The sequence below is a fragment of the Brachyhypopomus gauderio genome, unplaced genomic scaffold (assembly GCF_052324685.1).
Source record: "Brachyhypopomus gauderio isolate BG-103 unplaced genomic scaffold, BGAUD_0.2 sc61, whole genome shotgun sequence".
In the NCBI taxonomy this organism is placed as follows: Eukaryota; Metazoa; Chordata; class Actinopteri; order Gymnotiformes; family Hypopomidae; genus Brachyhypopomus; species Brachyhypopomus gauderio.
This window is the reverse complement of record NW_027506882.1, coordinates 1,629,111-1,647,270: the sequence shown is the minus strand read 5'-3', so window position 1 is coordinate 1,647,270 and position 18,160 is coordinate 1,629,111. Positions and strand designations below refer to the sequence as shown.

General features: G+C 38.8%; 1 protein-coding gene across 4 annotated transcripts in view; it reads right to left on the bottom strand.

Annotated features, from left to right (window-relative positions):
• tnpo1 (transportin 1) overlaps positions 1–18,160 on the bottom strand; it is a 53,269-nt gene that overhangs the window by 4,329 nt on the left and 30,780 nt on the right. For 2 of the 4 annotated variants that reach the window (XM_076988243.1, XM_076988244.1), the window contains exons 17-20: positions 17,317–17,404; positions 9,674–9,772; positions 3,476–3,571; positions 686–761 (exon numbers count right to left, since the gene is read on the bottom strand). In XM_076988243.1, coding sequence (XP_076844358.1) covers positions 686–761; positions 3,476–3,571; positions 9,674–9,772; positions 17,317–17,404 — 359 coding nt within the window. Of the gene's footprint in view, positions 1–685; positions 762–3,475; positions 3,572–9,673; positions 9,773–15,513; positions 16,183–17,316; positions 17,405–18,160 lie in introns of those variants that run through there. The other 2 variants (XR_013124649.1, XM_076988245.1) reach the window with 2 other exon arrangements.

Sequence of the window (18,160 nt, the reverse complement as noted above, 5' to 3'; positions counted from 1 at the left end):
TATGTTCTGCCAATTTCTGTTTCAGGGGCATCCACTAGGGGAGATTTGAGACTTTTTATGGGACAATCATGTAGCTAGAGGGCTCTAAATCTATCAGGAGACACTTTCCACCTTATATTCCTTACAAACATGTCTTTTCATGGTTTTTTTTTTATCATCAGCAATAATGTGATATTATCCCATGCATTTGAATAGTTGTTAGATAGAAGACAGCAACCAAAAAAAAAACTTAAATAAATCAATACAGAATACATGAAGGTGCTACTGAGGCAAATTAAACGACAAGACCTAGAAGGACAGGGTTAGTCACATGGTAGGTAATGATATCGACTGGTCATACAGAACAGAAAAGAGACAGAGTGACAGAGAGAAAGAGAGGGAGAAGGCCAGGGAGAAAGATGCCCCATCCCAAATCTCTTCAACCGGCTCCTACTACGTCATTTTGGAGAACACAAACTGAATGGATGGACTGCACAGACAGCAGAAAGATCTTGGCAACTTTAAAAGGTCTGGTTTTAACTGTTCAGACTTTTCAAATTATGATTAAGCAGAAAGGAGGCTTTCTAAGAGGACTGGGACAAGGTTGTAGAGCAGGTTGGCAGGAGAGAAAGAAGGAATGAATAGGGTACAGAGAAGATAGACAGATAAAGATAATGAATGAAATAAAAGATTGAATAATACACACCAGGGTCTTATAAACTGCTGTAGCATGGGTGCCACCTCTTGAGGACAAACGTAACCAAGACGACCAATTGTTATTGCTAAGGTAACGCAATCACGGTTATACAGCACCAAACGCCAACCAAGACATGAGCGAATGGAGGGGGAGGAGGAGATAAACAAAAAGAAAAAACAAACAAACAAACAGACAACTCAGAAACAGAACTCAACAGAATCTGTGTATGAGAATAAACACAAGATTTCACTAGCGCTCTTCATACCCCCAGACTAAGCAGGGGAAATGTAAAATATGACACTCTAAAAAGAAACAATTCATTTAAGGGAGACATCTTAGAAAACGATGGGTTTACTATACCAAGACCACAGCTAAAGCATCTCTTTAGTTTTTGGGTTTAACTAATTTATTTTACATAAAAGGCTAAGACGGCTAAGTGTATTTTGTTCTATGGTTTTGTTGTACGATTTATTCTAAAAAGGGCAATATATAATTAAAATAGTTTTCTAAGATTTTCTCCCTTAAACTCACAAAAATATCCTTAAATAGAACAGAAAAGTCTTTGTATTTTTTCCTAAGAAAAAACATTACAACAAGCAAACTACATGGAGAGGACAAGTTTCCACCAGGATCTTAAGAGGCACAGAGGAAGACCTGAGTTTAAAAGACACAAAACTATGCAACATTCTCATTAAAGACAGGCATTTATGAACAGTCCAATGAGACATGCAGAAAGCAGATGACTGGCTCATTAGAACATAGTTCAGTGCAGGATAGACTAATGCATGGTATCAAAATCAAGTGGCGGATCAGGAAGTAACTATACTTACTCTGGAAAATCAAGAAAGTTACACTCAATCAGAATGTAATCAAAGTGATTTGTTTAGGGAATCATTAGGGAAAATATTAGGGAATCATTTCACTGCAAGCTATTTTTATTATCCCTAATTCCCAGTCCTTGTAGGTCTAAACAAGGCTTCAATGTGGGGGCGAAGCTTGTGGATGTTTTTAAGAGGCATGCGAGACCTGCGTTCTGTGCCAGCCATGTGGGGCTGTCAAGTGAAGACACCCAGCAGAATCAGTATGTCACTCTGCAAAAGGCAAAATGTGAAACCCTGCCAGTGCAACACTGCCACTCTGGGAACATGGCCAGCTACAGTCCCTTTAGAGTGTAGGCACTCCTTCACTCCTTACTTTGTTTTTTTTACATTTATTTTAATCAGTGCAATAAATGTCATGCATGAGGTTCCATGGTTATTTGAGCAGGTTGGGAAAAGTAAATAAATAAATGGTCATTATGAAGAAACACATAGAAAAGTCTTTGTTTATACTACATAAACATGCCTATTTACTTATAATATTCAATATTCATAATATTCAACTTATAATATTCAATTAAACAACTTCAATGATTATCCCATGTCCAATAAAATCATTTAATCTATGAAACAAATCTAATGGGAACTGCTGACATTGCCATTACCATTAATTATAATCTGCTGCCAATATGGGACCCATTTTTGACAGCAAACTACCTCTAGCTGTCTACTCTTATTTTTCTTAGATACATACTACAATAAATAAACTATGTGATCAGTGTGATACAGATAATGTATTAAGGTTTGTTGATTGTTAAATCTTTTAAAAATGCACTTAAAGAAAAAAAATATGATCCTATTTGAAACATCACGTGACATCCATTTGACAGCACCACTGACATGAAGGCAACCACATTCTTCTTTAATTGTGTGAGAAGTATCCCACCCCACAGTATAAAACACTCTGGAACACACCCACACTTGGCCTAAGACTTGTGTGCAATTGCTTCTCCTTTTTTGAATAAGTAGTTTTTTTCCCCTGGGAAGGGGTGGAAGGATTACTTTAAGAAGAATGTATGGGAGGGCAGTGTTTAATTTTAGCAGTGACTAAAATTAGCTATCCTGCATCAAACATTAGCCACCCTCAACTTAACAACATTCAACATCTACTGGCAGATATGCATTCACATTGAAAAAAATACAAAACAGTAACTAAAACAACATAAACAAACTGACAAACAGGAACACATCTACAAGTACCCTAGTTTCTGGGGAAGTTAGCTATGAAAGTCAGGTCAAATCTAGATAGGAATCAATGTAGACTTATCATGTGGCTCAGATTTGCAGCTTTCTGATCAAAGGACTTTATGATACACCTGGACTGGAACTGGGAGGATATTTGCAAGGTGTAGGTGCTATATGTTTATCTTCAAATCACAAAATGTTTTAGAGCTGAACACGGAGATACATTTTGACTCTAAATATATATTCAGATGATTTCAGTGAGGTTTTACCGGACTTCACATTTCAACATTTGTCTTCTAGCTGGTTACATTTTAAAACATTAGTAATACTAATTCTTAAATCCTAATTAACTAAAAAAAACATCCTGTTGAATGCTTTCAGATAACATCTGCTGAGGTATGAACAATTTCCACCACTCATTTCAAATAATTAATCCACTTCTGTCAACACCATGGTTGGACTATTACAAGGTTTGCTATGCTCACATAGAACATGTACTAAGAATCTTTAAGAATGGACAAGAGGAACTTGCACTCTTTGCTGAGATTTTACCATATCCCTTTTACCAATTTTAACTGGGTATGTGTACTTCATAATGTAGCTAATAGCAAGACTTATAATGTCCACCCCTTGAATTATTTTTGGAGATTAATAGCCACTGCAAAGTCGGAAATGGGGGTTGGTGTGAGAAGCTCCCTCTTAGGGGATGGCCTTCTCTAGCACCTCCCAGTGATACCTGTATTCTCCAGCAGAGTCTTGGGTGTGTTGAGTCTGTTAATTATCTCTATCAGTTGATGTAAAACCATGGACACATAAGGCTGCATCTCAACACCTGCACATAGAGAAGAGAATGTGTGGATTAGTGCGTATGTATAAGAGACAGTAAAATTCCAAGGGTCCAAATAAGTGAGAGGGCAGGAAAGAATCTGTAGTAGAGATCACATTTCATATACAAAATTTTATATTTAAAATCATTGAAACACTATATTCTATTCACTTTTGTGCAATCAAATTTCAGTCAGCTTGATCTTGAGAATCTGTCATTTTTGCCAGGACACCAGAACAAAAGTATTTTTCTGATGATGGAAGATAAGCTGGTTCTCCACTGAAAGGCTAGATTTCTTGAGTTTTTCAATGTAAGTTGAAAAAGAATTTTAAGTAAGAATTTTTCCATGACCTTCACTGTGTCTATTATTCCACTATGTGTCCACTATTAATGTCAGAGAGCTGATTCTGCAGAAAGCAGGCCAATGGCTTGCTGCTGTTATGATCTATACCAGGGGCCGGCGACCTTTGAGACATGGAGTGCCAACTTTAACATTTCTAGTCAATGAGGGTGACACTATCAACAAATAAAATTGGAGGGGGGGGGGTAGTCGCGGACGTTTAGTCACTTTAGGATTTGCCATACCTAGCCACGGCACGTTTAACGACTTCGGCTCTTTCGGTGGGGTCTTTATACATCTTGTCGTGTTTTGTCTCAAAATACTTCTTAATGCTGGAAGTTCGGCACGCAACGTTGTCATAGGAGCGATTTCGATTGGAGGATCGTGCTCTCTGTCTGAGATTTTTTTTTTTTTTTGCTGATGCTGGTCCAGCGTGGCGAAATTAACGCGTTAAAGTCCCACCACTAATATATAAGGATATAAGGGCTGGGACTTTAACATGTTCATTTCGATTAATTAATTACAGAGAAAATAACGAACAAAAAAATTTTAGGCATTTTAATGCATTTAACGCATGAGACACTTTTGCACCGTGGAATGTTTCTCAGTGCACGAGTTCCAGGCATACAGATTATATGGACGCACAATAAGATCATGATGGAGATGACTGAAGAGGCCACGCTGGTGGATGGGAAATTTAAATATAAGAAACATCTAAATGGAAGTAAAAGCACAAACAAATAGTGTTATTTGCACTTTATGCAGGAAAGAGTTTGTTTATCACAGGAGCACTTCCACCCTTCGTTACCACCTCAATGTAAAACATGTTGGGGCTAACGCGCAGGTCAGTAATGATAGCTTAGCTGCTAAATGTATTCCTAGTACGATAGGGTGAACAAACATCCGTATTTCCTGAGACATGTCCGTATTTCACATCATGTCCCGGGTTTTTTTTGTTTAAGTGAGGAAATGTCCTAGTTTTTAAATTACCTTCATTGGATCATTAAGACTGATTAAACTTTCGCGAGTGACCGTAGCACGCGACTCCGAACACCTCGCGCGAGTGGCGGAGGCGTTTATACTTGACGCGTCACATTATTTGCAGTGTTGTCCAAAACGATATGTGGTAGTATAAAGAAACACCCCTGTGGTAGTATATGTGGTAGTATAAACCCCCCCCCGTTAGACACTGGACCTCTGATAGCAACAAGAATTATCCTGGTGTGACAGCTCATATTATAGATGATGAATGGAAGATCCAGTCATTTGCTTTGAGCATGCAGAAGATCACTTCTAGGCACTATGGAGATGTCTGTGTAGAGGACTTTATGGCTGTGGTAGAGGCCTGGGAAATTAAAGAAAGTCTACCATCTCAAATGATATTAAAAAACATCTTCTGATTTACTTTAGTAAATTACTTTACTTCTTATTCTTCCAATATCCTGAGCAAAACCAACAAAAAACAACATTTTTGGTTAGAATTTCCAGTGTTCTGAAAACTGTTTGCTCTGTTTTCTGCACTCATCTATTGGTCTGTGTAGAAGACTGGTGGAAAAATAAACAACATGTTGAAGTTTATGATTATGTTCATTGATTCATTCATCATTCAAACTTAAATTAATATTTCTCATGTTAAATACTGAAATGCGATTAAAATGTGATTAATTTCGATTAATTAATTACAAAGCTTGTAATTATTTTGATTAATTTTTTTAATCGCGTCCCACCCCTAATATATATATATATATATATATATATATATATATATATATATATATATATATATATTCAGGGTGTATATGTGTGTATATATTAGTGGTGGGGTCGTTAATTTGATACTCTTATCGGGCGATATAAAAATTATCGCCGTTAATCTATTCTTAAAGTTGGGTTGGGAACTGGGTCAAAATGGGTAAGCAAACTATGATGACTTTCAACTTGATAGTTTAGCTCGGCTGTATTCCTAACCAAATTGCACAGTAGGGGCGAGAACGAGTTTTTAAACCTGTGAATTACAAATCGTACATGTTTTTACATGGATGCAGCTACGAAGTCGCCAGGTTTGCTTCATGGAAAATTCATTTTTAGGAACGTAAAGTGTTACCGGAGTGGAGCTCGGAGCGGTCGTTTTCTGCATGGTCCTAGCGCTAGATTCGTCGCTATTTAAATATTTCTTTTTAACCGTTAAAACTACAGAGGACCAAAACTGACTTTTGAAAATTATATCCATCAGGTTAAATGTACTAAATGTTGGCTTACATTTAAATATCATGTTTAGCTGAATAAACATGTTATTTAATGTACAGTATGTAGGCTTACAAATTCATGTTTAACTGAATAAACCGTTGAACACAAGTAGCCTACATTTTATTGAGCATGTTTTTTTTTCTTCAAGTATCAAAGTAGAACAGCTTCCTCAAGCAGTCATTGATGCATTTTGGAAACAGGAGATAAGCCCCTGGTCTAATGCACCCTCTGTATTAAGAAATCCTATCTCAAAAACTGACTTTTAGTCATTACTTGGGTAGCACGCATATGAGCCATTTTAATATAGATTATATATAGATAATCTAGATTAATTTCAAGATTTCAGTGAGATTAATCTAGATTAAAAAAATTTATCTATGCCCACCCCTAATATATATACACACACACACACACACACACACACACACACACACACACACACACACATATACACACCCCAAATTCTTAATGCCCTGTTGATGGTCATTGTTTCATGTCTCTTGTTCCAAGTCCTGTGTACTTCTCTCCGCTATTCTCGGTTTGTGTGTTTCAGGTCTGTTGCTGAGTTTTACTTTATGTTTGGTTTTCCAATACTAGCCAAGTTCTCTCTTTAGCGCATGTCGTTTTTTTCTGTGTCCTGTTAATTCTCTTTCTAGTCTGTGTTCGCTTGTTCGCAGTGATGGCTAAGTTACCTTGAGAAAGTAATCCGATTACTGATTACTCCTTTTAAAAGTAACTTAGTTACGTTACATATTACTTGATTTTAAAAGTAACTACGTTAGATTACAAGTTACTTTAGTAGTTACATTCAGCAGCAAAATTAATTTTTCCAATACTCACTTTATTGGAAGTGCATTTTTAACAGTAACAATGTATTGAAGCAGGTTCGGTAACCGAGGCAGAAACTGCTTATTCCAAAAATCCCGAGGAGGGAAACTTTATTGATAACGCAACCCTGGCGCGCGCAGGCTCCGCCCACCAGTGTCACTTAAAGGGCAAGACTCGCCGTGAGGAGTAGGAGTCGCTACAGTATCTCCTGACATTACGTTTGTGTAGCTGCGCGGTATTATTTGTAAATTTATTTGTAAACGTAATACAAGCGAACTGGGGTGGGTTTCCCGAAACGTTCGTAGCGCCAAGTACTTTGTAACCTCGTATGAAGCTACAAACGTTTCGGGAAACCCACCCCAGTTCAGTCAGACAGCTTGTGAAACGAAATACCATTACAATTTCAAGCATTTTAAAGTAGGCGACGTTAGTCAAAATTTCAGCACTTTTCAAACGTGGAACACAAAGCAACATTAAAATTCATCAGGTAAATGTTCCTTCTCCTGTTTTTGAGGGGTGTTTCTTTATACTACCACATATCGTTACGGGAGGACACAGCAAAGAATGACTTGTAAAACGTGCTCGCGCTCTCACAGGGTCGCGCGCAGCGTGCGGAGTCGAGCGCTACGGTCAGACGCAAAAGTAGAACTGAGCCAAGAAGAAAGCAAAAATATATATTTTACTAGGGAAAATATAAATAGTAACGCACAGTAATTTGGATAAGTAACTTTAATCTGATTACTGGACTGGAAATAGTAGCGCGTTATATTACTCGTTACCGAAAAAAGTGGTAAGATTAGAGTAACGCGTTACTAAGTAACGCGTTACTGACATCACTGCTTGTTCGTGTATTTTCCCATGTATATGGTGATAATTCAGTAGGGGTGTGACGAGAATCATGCGAGATGTAACTGCGATATTTCTCATCACGTTAAAAATCTGTCTCGTGGGATTTGTGATCCAGCAAGCAGCCAAAATGACGTCGGAAAATACAGGTATTACTATTGAAGATGCCCCCGCCACTTTCAAATCGTTTGTTTGGCAGCATTTTGGGTACCCGGCGGAAATGATAAATGGCAAGAGAGTGACTGATAAGACACTGACCATATACAAACATTGTATGAAAATAATTCCGTACACCGCGACTAATACGAGCACGATGCAGAGACATTTACAGCACCACCACAGCTCAGTACTCAGATCAACATATCTCACTTGAACAGAGGTAGCAGGGACAGAAAGGCGCTTTGGCAAGTTGAAACAGCAAAGGATATCGGAAGCAGTGTGGGGATGTTAATATGCTTATATGTGGACATGCCAATATTCTTAAAACTGAACATGGCAGTGTAGTTGCAGCAAATTCAGTGACATACTTGGTCAGGCTCTGTTTGCACTATTTGCACTCTGTATTGACAGAGAAGAACTTTTTGTTTAGCACATAATATTGTTTGCACTTGAAAAAAAGAGAAATTTATTTATTTTAACTTTTATGATTTTTTTTTCAATTTGCAGAAGAAGTTTATTAAAAGTTCATGCTTACATCATGCATGTTAAGAGTTATAATAAAACATTTCAAAATGCATGTGCAACTCAGGTAAATAAGTCTGCTGTCCAGTCATATAATTTGTCATTTTAGTTTTCTTAAAATCTCGTCAACCCAATATCGTGTCTCGTCTCGTGAGCTGAGTGTACTGTCACTCCCCTATAATTCAGTGTCACCAGAACCTGAATCTCAAATTGTAATTTCTTGAAAAAAAACTCAAGAAATTGAGTTAGGTGTCCAAAGATTCAAGTTGTTGAAATTAAAGTTCAGGTTGAAAAATTTAAGATTCAGGTCTGGAAAACATCCAGGGTATTTGGGAAGAGCAAGCAAACGTAGAGCTAATCGAACTTGCATACACAATCACAATCACAAACCATAAAATACAGCTGAAGCCACTGGGAGGTACATCTTTCTACCAAGTTTCTGCCACCCTGTGGCAGATGCCACATAATCGTGGCACTTAGTGTGGCCAGTGCCACTCGACTGTGGCATCTACTGTCCAAAAACGCCGCCTGCCTCTGATGACAGGCATCTAAAGACAACTCTTTTGGGTGACTCTGCATATAGGTCTCTCGCTTATGTAATCCCAAAGTGCCCCGAGTTGCCATTTGTTGGATTTGTGAAAATGTAATGTAATTCATAACTTTTTTGTAAATGAAGTTTTTTAATTATTTTGGGTGAATGATGCTAGCCAACAGCCGGTTAGCCAGATCTAAATCACTAGTTCAGAATTTAGATTTAGATAGTAGGTTTAGGCTACAGTGGTAGAGAGTTAATGAGAGCACTGTAAATTAAAAAGATTTATTACAGATTATGTTTATCAGTGATTACTCAAGGTATCCACACCATCTGTGTAATTTAAACCATTGATGTTTCTCCTATTTGTGTGCATGTGCTATCAGAACTAGACATTCACGTACTGCAAGTGGTTTACTGCTTACTTAGCACTACTCATGGCAGTTTCTGTTATCAAACACATATATAAACACTGAAAAATGTGTGTGCTTTTACCAAATAAAAATCACTGTAAACGGCTTCTCATTTCTTAACAATGTTGACATTTCAGAACAACATATCGGGAGCTTCAAGTGAATTAATAACAATGTTCAACATGAGATTTGTAAATTTGTATATTAGAACAGGGGCTTACCCATCTGAATAGAAATTTCTCCAATGGCCCAGGTTGCATTGTTGCACACAGATATCAACTCTGGATTCAGGTTTGTGCCTAAAATAGGCATGAAATCCGCTAGAAGATAAAAAAACAATGATGGTTGTTAAATAACAAAATAAAAGCATCTTTTAATTATGTTTAAAATAATTACGTTTTATTGTGATTAAAGTAATAGTTTGGCAAAACTACATGTAGTCAAACAGAAGCGAAGACATGTTTCACATCCAGCACTGTTCATTTGCTTTGGACTGGTGCCTAATGTCTAGAAAACAAATGAAGCTAGCAAGAATTTAAAGCCATTTTACTGAAAAACTTGATTAATTGATTGTTGTTTTATTTGGAAATACACTATATTGCCAAAAGTTTTCAGTTCACCCATCCAAATTTTCGGAATCAGGTGTTCCAATCACTTCTGTGGCCAAACGTGTATAAAATTAGGCACCTAGGATTGCAGACTGTTTTTACAGTGAAAGAATGGGTTGCTCTCCGTAGCTTAGTGCAGTGGTTCCCAAAGTGGGGGGCGCGGAGCTATTGCAGGGGGGGCGCGGAGCTTGGAAGTAAAACATGTGCACGTGTCAATATTAGGGATGCACCGATTCCGATATTAATATCTAAAAAAATTCTAGATCGGGTATCGGTGACAATGTGACCAATCCATAAAAACAGATCTATTCAGTCTAATTCTATGCTTGTAACGCTCTTCGGAGTTAGTTCAACCTTAAATATCCACTCCGACCTGGATAGAAGTGAATTTGGACAGTTAATAGGCAAGTGAAACACGAAGCACACAGAGGAGAGGTGAATCACTGACTCGTACTCGCACTGGTGCTATTCCACTTAGTCCGTTTATTTGCTGGTTGACCAAAATAAACCTGGGCTCCAGCACTACTTGACTGTTCATACATGAACTGGTGAGTTGTCCAAAGCTTATTGAATGCGTTACTTACAGAAATAAAATAAAGAGCAGTGGTCTGAGTCGGTCTACGGCAGAAAGCTAAAAAAAACAACAATATTCCATACGCACGCTCAACTCGCTCCCTTAAAGAGACAGTACACATATTTCTGGCCGTTACATGCTTTGTGCTCTACGTGATGTCTGCGCTAGCAAACTAGCCGCATAGGTATTGCTGTTTCTCTTATTTCATCTCCTTATTTATTTTAAATTATATTTAGAATTATTGAACCATTTCAAAGGTTTCTTGCAGTTTATTTTTTTCATGTTTGACCAAAGTTGTGAATTGTTTTTGTCAGTTTCAGGTTCTTTGGTATTATTTATTTGACATTCAATGTTCTATTTATAATTGCACTGAACAAAAGCAAGTTGTGTTGTTTTTACATGTTTTTATGTGTGTTTAAGTGTGCTGTACTGGTGCAGAGTTTTCAATAAACTTGTAATTCAGTATGTCTGTGTTAAAAAAAAATGTTTTAAGTTGATTCAGCACTGCTTTACTCTATCAGATCGCTATCGGATCAGTATCGGCCGACACTAAGCCTCAGATATCTGAATCATTATCGGAAGTGAAAAACGTGAATCGGTGCATCCGTCAATATGGGGGGGGGGGGGGCAAAAATATTCTCATCTACTAAAGGGGGGCACGGCAGAAAAAGTTTGGGAACCACTGGCTTAGTGAATCCCAGCATGGAACTGTGATAGGATGCCACCTGTACAACAAATCCAGTCATGAAATGTCCTCACTCCGGAATATTCCACAGTCAACTGTCAACTGTATTATAAGAACATGGAAGTGGCAGCAACTCAGCCCTGTGTTAAGTCACGTAAACTGATGGAGCGGGGTCAGTGGATGCTGAAGTGCATAGTGCAAATAGGTCGGCAACTTTCAATCACTACAGACATCCAAACTTCATGTGGCCTTCAGATTAGCTCAGATTAGTGCAGAAACTTCTTGGAATGGGTTTGCATGGTTGAGCAGCTACAGCCAAGCCATACATCACCAAGTGCAATGCAAAGCATCGGATGCAGTGATGTAAAGCACACCGCCACTAGAATTACTAGCATTTTCATTCCACACTTTTTCTACCTGGTCTCCACCAGGGGGCAGTGCTGGGGACATTTGCATTCCATTAGGCCATCCTTTGTTTCTAGGTAGATGGGGGGGATGGGTGATGGTGTGAACTATGTGGATTCATTGACTCAGATGGAGAATATGTGTTTGGGTGTATATGTGTGTGAGGGTGTATACGTGTGTGTGTGTGTGTGTGTTAGGGGTGGGCGATCGTTCACAAAAATACCGGTACATTTCTTTATTCGATAGGATTTCGCTATATCGCGACATTATGACGCAAGGACGCAGGTTGTGCGTGCAGCGCGCAAAATAAACATGGCCAACAGCGGAGAGAGCAGCAGTGCTCACACTGTGAATGATTTAGTTCCTAAACAAGGAGCTACATCAGTAGTGTGGAAGTATTTCATGAACAGTTCACGTTCAAAGTTCACAATTTTAATTATGAACTAGTTCAAAGTTCAGTTCATTTTACTTTTTTTCGTGAGATATTCAAATACTTTTTTCACGATTTGGCTGTTGCGCAATCAAGGGGCGGACACAAATGCGAACTTGCGAAGTAGATAGTACATATACACACCAACTAGGAGATAAAGAAACAACAATGATCCCTGAAGGTATAGTCTGGACATAGGCAATACACACACACATACGCTTGTAAAACTAGGATGAGCTAACACGGAACAGCTGAAACAGAGGGGCGTAACAAAAACAAGGAAAACATTAAAACGACGAGACTAGAAGGGTGCGGAGCCAGACGTGACAACTACAAGCTAGAAATCACTATACGTTCTTATACGTGCTATGCCTACCCCGCTCTGCTGCAATTCATCACGGGTAACATCGTGCGGAAGCCAGTATGTTATTAACTAGCCAGTATTTTAACTATTCTCATGCGGACACTACGTTGCCCACAATGCATTGCGCACACAACGTCAAAACCATTTCTGTCTGGTGATGCATGATTTAAGCGGCACCAGCGAGAATACAGGAGGGAGGAAATTTCTCTCGTTGCGTTTCAAAAGAGAAAACAGATGTCACTCAGTTTTCAATGGAAACAAATTCCAACGTTCATTTACAGTGATGTCTACCGTTCATGACACATAATGTGAACTAATTCATGTTCAAGTTATTTAAAAATGTGTTTCGTTCAGTTCAACGTTCACGAAAAAATGAGCGTGTTCAATGAACGCGTTCTTTTGAACTCGCACAACACTGTGAATAGTGAATTTACTTGAGTTCCTCTTTTAACAACTTCCGCCCTGTCCTGCCTCTCTTCTTCGCGCAACTCATTTGGGACGTAGATTTGACTTATTACTGCCTCTTTGTTATTACCTTTTGGGAAGAAAAAAATATCGAGATATATATCGTATATTGCCATTCAGCTAAAAAATGTCGAGATATTATTTTTGCTCCATATCGCCCAGCCTTAGTGTGTGTGTGTGTGTTTAGGTGAATAAGGACGAAAAGTTGTGGCAAACGAAAGTTGTGCGTTTGTGAGTGTCAATTGCTAAGCGGGAAGACCGCTAGCAACCGCGGACAATCTGTAATAGTAGCAAAAACATAAACGATGCAGCGCTTTGGTGCATGGCGCTATAGTGAGCTATTTTTAAAACAAGCCTGCGGGCGACTCATGACGTCCTCGCGGGCACCACATTGGAGACCCCTGATATACACCAACACCTACACACTACACAGCACTGGGGCGGGAATGCGGAGGTCACTGGGTAGTGCGGCCCTGGGACTCCACTGCTCCTGAAGGGGCGGGTGGGATTCCCGGGTCTTTCTCTGCCTGCCTCTGGCCTCTGGGGGAATGTTGTCACAACTTTCTACCCTTGCTAATAAGTACATTCCATACATTTATCCTATGTTGCACTTACAAAAACACACACTCAAACATACATCACAGTCATTTGTGCTGTATGTCTTAGGTACACTTTCTGCTCTTCTTACACAAACACACACACTCACTCATACACATATATCACAGTCATTTGTGCTGTATGTCTTAGGTACACTTTCTGCTCTTCTTACATAAACACACACACACACACACACACACACACACACACACACACATCACAGTCATTTGTGCTGTATGTCTTAGGTACACTTTCTGCTCTTCTTATATAAACACACACACACATCCATCACAGGCATTTGTGCTGTATGTCTTAGGTACACTTTCTGCTCTTACATAAACACACACACTCACTCATACATCACAGTCATTTGTGCTGTATGTCTTAGGTACACTTTCTGCTCTTCTTACATAAACACACACACTCACACATACACATACATCACAGGCATTTGTGCTGTATGTCTTAGGTACACTTTCTGCTCTTCTTACATAAACACACTCACACACACACACATACATCACAGTCATTTGTGCTGTATGTCTTAGGTACTCTTTCTGCTCTTCTTACATAAACACACAAAATCACGTCATTTGTGCTGTATGTCTTAGGTACACTTTCTGCTCTTCTTACATAAACACACACACTCACACACACACATACATCACAGTCATTTGTGCTGTATGTCTTAGGTACACTTTCTGCTCTTCTTACATAAACACACACTCATACACATACATCACAGTCATTTGTGCTGTATGTCTTAGGTACACTTTCTGCTCTTCTTACATAAACACACACACTCACACATACACATACATCACAGGCATTTGTGCTGTATGTCTTAGGTACACTTTCTGCTCTTCTTACATAAACACACTCACACACACACACATACATCACAGTCATTTGTGCTGTATGTCTTAGGTACACTTTCTGCTCTTCTTACATAAACACACACACTCACACATACACATACATCACAGGCATTTGTGCTGTATATCTTAGGTACACTTTCTGCTCTTCTTACATAAACACACACTCACACACACACATACATCACAGTCATTGTGCTGTATGTCTTAGGTACACTTTCTGCTCTTCTTACATAAACACACACACTCACACATACACATACATCACAGGCATTTGTGCTGTATGTCTTAGGTACACTTTCTGCTCTTCTTACATAAACACACTCACTCATACACATATATCACAGTCATTTGTGCTGTATGTCTTAGGTACACTTCCTGCTCTTCTTACATAAACACACACACTCACTCATACACATACATCACAGTCATTTGTGCTGTATGTCTTAGGTACACTTTCTGCTCTTCTTACATAAACACACACACTCACTCATACACATATATCACAGTCATTTGTGCTGTATGTCTTAGGTACACTTTCTGCTCTTCATTTAGGAGCAGCAGGTGGTGAACCATTGCAGTGGTCATTTGAGCTGTTTTTTCTGCCCTTTTTACTTTCTCCCCCTCTTTTCTCTCCCCTCTTTTTTCTGTATGGTCCACCTAACCCCAATTATTTTTATCACTATTGTACTGTATTGTACAGAATTGTTTTCTTTTGATTCTTACATAAAAATAAAGTTGTCCTCCAAAGATGGGGGGGGGGGGGGGGGGGGGGGCAAAAAAAAGAGAGTAGTGACTCTGAAATCTCTTTAATGTCCTACTTTTGTTTGCCGGTTATGACTGTTGTGTTTTTGGAAGAGACACACTGTAAAAAGTTCCATCTTGATAAGTTAAAATTGCTCAAGATTATTATTCTATTTCAAGTAGCTGAAAGTTTTTTGTATAAATTTATGTAAAAATATCTTTACCTATTGGTATTTTCAAAAGACAAAAACTACTTAAAATAAGGTTAAAAAAATCAGTGCCATTTTGAATAATCAATATGCCACTTATATGCCACTATAATTCTAATATTATGTTTGTGTAAATTTCACATTATTTCAACCTTTTACAAATCAAATCTCAAACATATGGTCCTGTAGATGAGGATACTTCTTGCAAGAGAGCTTGCAGTCTCATGAGGCAGCTAAAGGTGTGTATTCAAAGGTGTGTAAGCAGCAACCACCCACACCTGACACACGCCTCATTTACATAACACTGGAGGTAATCAGGGTTTTTCACACCTGCCAACTCCTGCCATTTGGCAGAGCTTTTGGACTTAGGTATGACTGCCAAAAGGCAGAGGTTTTGCAATTCCAGTGCTAGAGCAGTGGAGGTGCATTCTCTGGAGTGACACATCACACTTCTCCAACTGGCAATCTGACAAGTCTAGATTTGGCGGTTGCAAGGAGAACGGTACTTCTGACTGCATTGTGCCAAGTGTAAAGTTTGGTGGAGGGGGGATTATGGTGTGGGATTGTTTTTCAGGAGCTGGGCTTGGCCCCTTAGTTCCAGTGAAAGGACAATTCCAACTTTGTGGGAACAGTTTGGAGCTCGTCCAACATGACGTCCAGTCATGATGACTCGTCCAGTGCACAAAGCAAGGTCCATAAAGACATAGATGGTAGTCTGGTGTGGATGAACTTGACTGGCCTGCCGGGAGTCCTGACCTCAACCCGATAGAACACCTTTGGGATGAATTAGAGCGGAAACTCAGAACCAGGCCTTCTCGTCAGTATGTGATCTCACAAATGTGATTCTGGAAGAATGGTTAAAAATCCCCATAAACACACTCCTAAACCTTGTGGACAGCCTTCCCAGCAGAGTTGAAGCTGTTCTAGCTGCAAAGGGTGAACCAACGTCATATTGAACCCTATGGATTAGTAGTAGGATGTCACTTAAGCTCATATGTGAGTCAAGGAAGGTGAGCAAATACTTTTGGCAATATAGTGTATGACTATAAATAGTCTTTGACTTTTATGGATATAAATTCTCACGATTTCTTCTTCAAAAGCAAGACTTTGATTTTATGCAGGATGACTACATCCATGTTACAGTGGTCAACTATATGTTGTGGTTTTGTTAATGTTTGTAGGTTAGAGTAAGTCATATTGTGTCCAGATCATTTATCATTACTTATGAAATTATGTATTTTCATAACACTTCAGGTAAAACAGATTATTGGCTTAACTACTCACTAACTTTAAATATTTACTATGCAATAATATTTGTTTTCAATGTGAAAGACTGCATTAGACCAAAAGCTCATCTAAATCTGAATAACAATGTCACATGTTTTTTTTACTTTGGATGTTTTCACACATTTCACTAAACTCAAACTGGTTTCTGTTTTTGTGCCCAATTATCTTGGGAGCTTTCTAATGTTTAGCCATAGTGTATTGTTGCACACATCCTCTAGGGTATCATCTGTCCATTATCTCCAATAATAAGTAAATAAGCCTGTGTGAGAACTCTGCAGACCATGCTCTGTAACAAACACCATCCCCAATAATGACATCTTAACCAATACGCCCCCACAACAACAAAACCAAAACAAGCAAAAAAAAAAAAAACAACAACAAAAACAACAAAGCATCCCACACAATTTTCAAATCATGGAAAATAAGCATAGCAATATAGCAACAAATCAGTTGAAAATGGCCATAGACATTATTACTATCTTGTTTTGAATTTAACTCCACAGAACCTCCCCCCAGGCACATCCCCCTCTTTAAATACTCATAAAGCTGCTACAGTGAAAAAGAGCCATTCCTGCCTTATCAGTCTTAACAGCTGAACAGCTGTGCACTCTTTGAACTTACCAATACATGGCTTGACATGTTGGAAACATGCTTTGGTGAGATCCCCTAACAGGGCAAAAGAACTCTGCCGCACTTCAGGCATTTTATCCTAAAAGAGATTTTGAAAAAGTGCAGAAATAAGTCACATTACTTGCAAAAAAGAAGTTGGAGGTTAACACCTGAGTAAAGCCTGGTTTATACTTGACGCGCCGCGAGCGGCGTGAGGGTCCGCGTGGCGAAAATGACGTAATCGCTGTGGCTCCGCCCGTGCGCGAGGGCCTCGCCGCGGGCACCTCTCGAATTTTGTAACTTCGCGCGCGCACCGCGCTTCAGCGCGATGGACAAAGTCATGTTTGCCGGGTTCATACACCTATACAAGGTGGAATTAAAGCACTTGTACGGCACTTTCATGGTCCATTTAAATATTTTCCAGCACGATAAACATAATTAAGTTAAATATTAATATATATATACTCAAAATAATTCGCTTTTTATCACATTATTTAATTGTTGTTTATTTTCAAAACGCCCAATCTTAACGTCTTCACGTTCTCTCATGTTTCGTCCTGGAATTACAAGAGGCTCGTATTTGTTAACGTAATTTCAACATTTTAAAGTACTTTAGCCTAAATTCCAGCACTTTTCAAACCTGAAACACAAAGCAACATCAAAATGGGTCAGGTAAATGTTCATTCCCCTTTTTTTGAGGGGTGTTTCTTTATACTACCACATATAGTTTCGGACAACATTGCAAAGTCATATTTATGTTTGATGCCTGGTGTGTATATATACGGTCTCTGGTCAGGTAAAATGTTCTTTCACCGGTTTTGCAGGGGTTTTTTATTCTCCACTGCCACCTATCGCC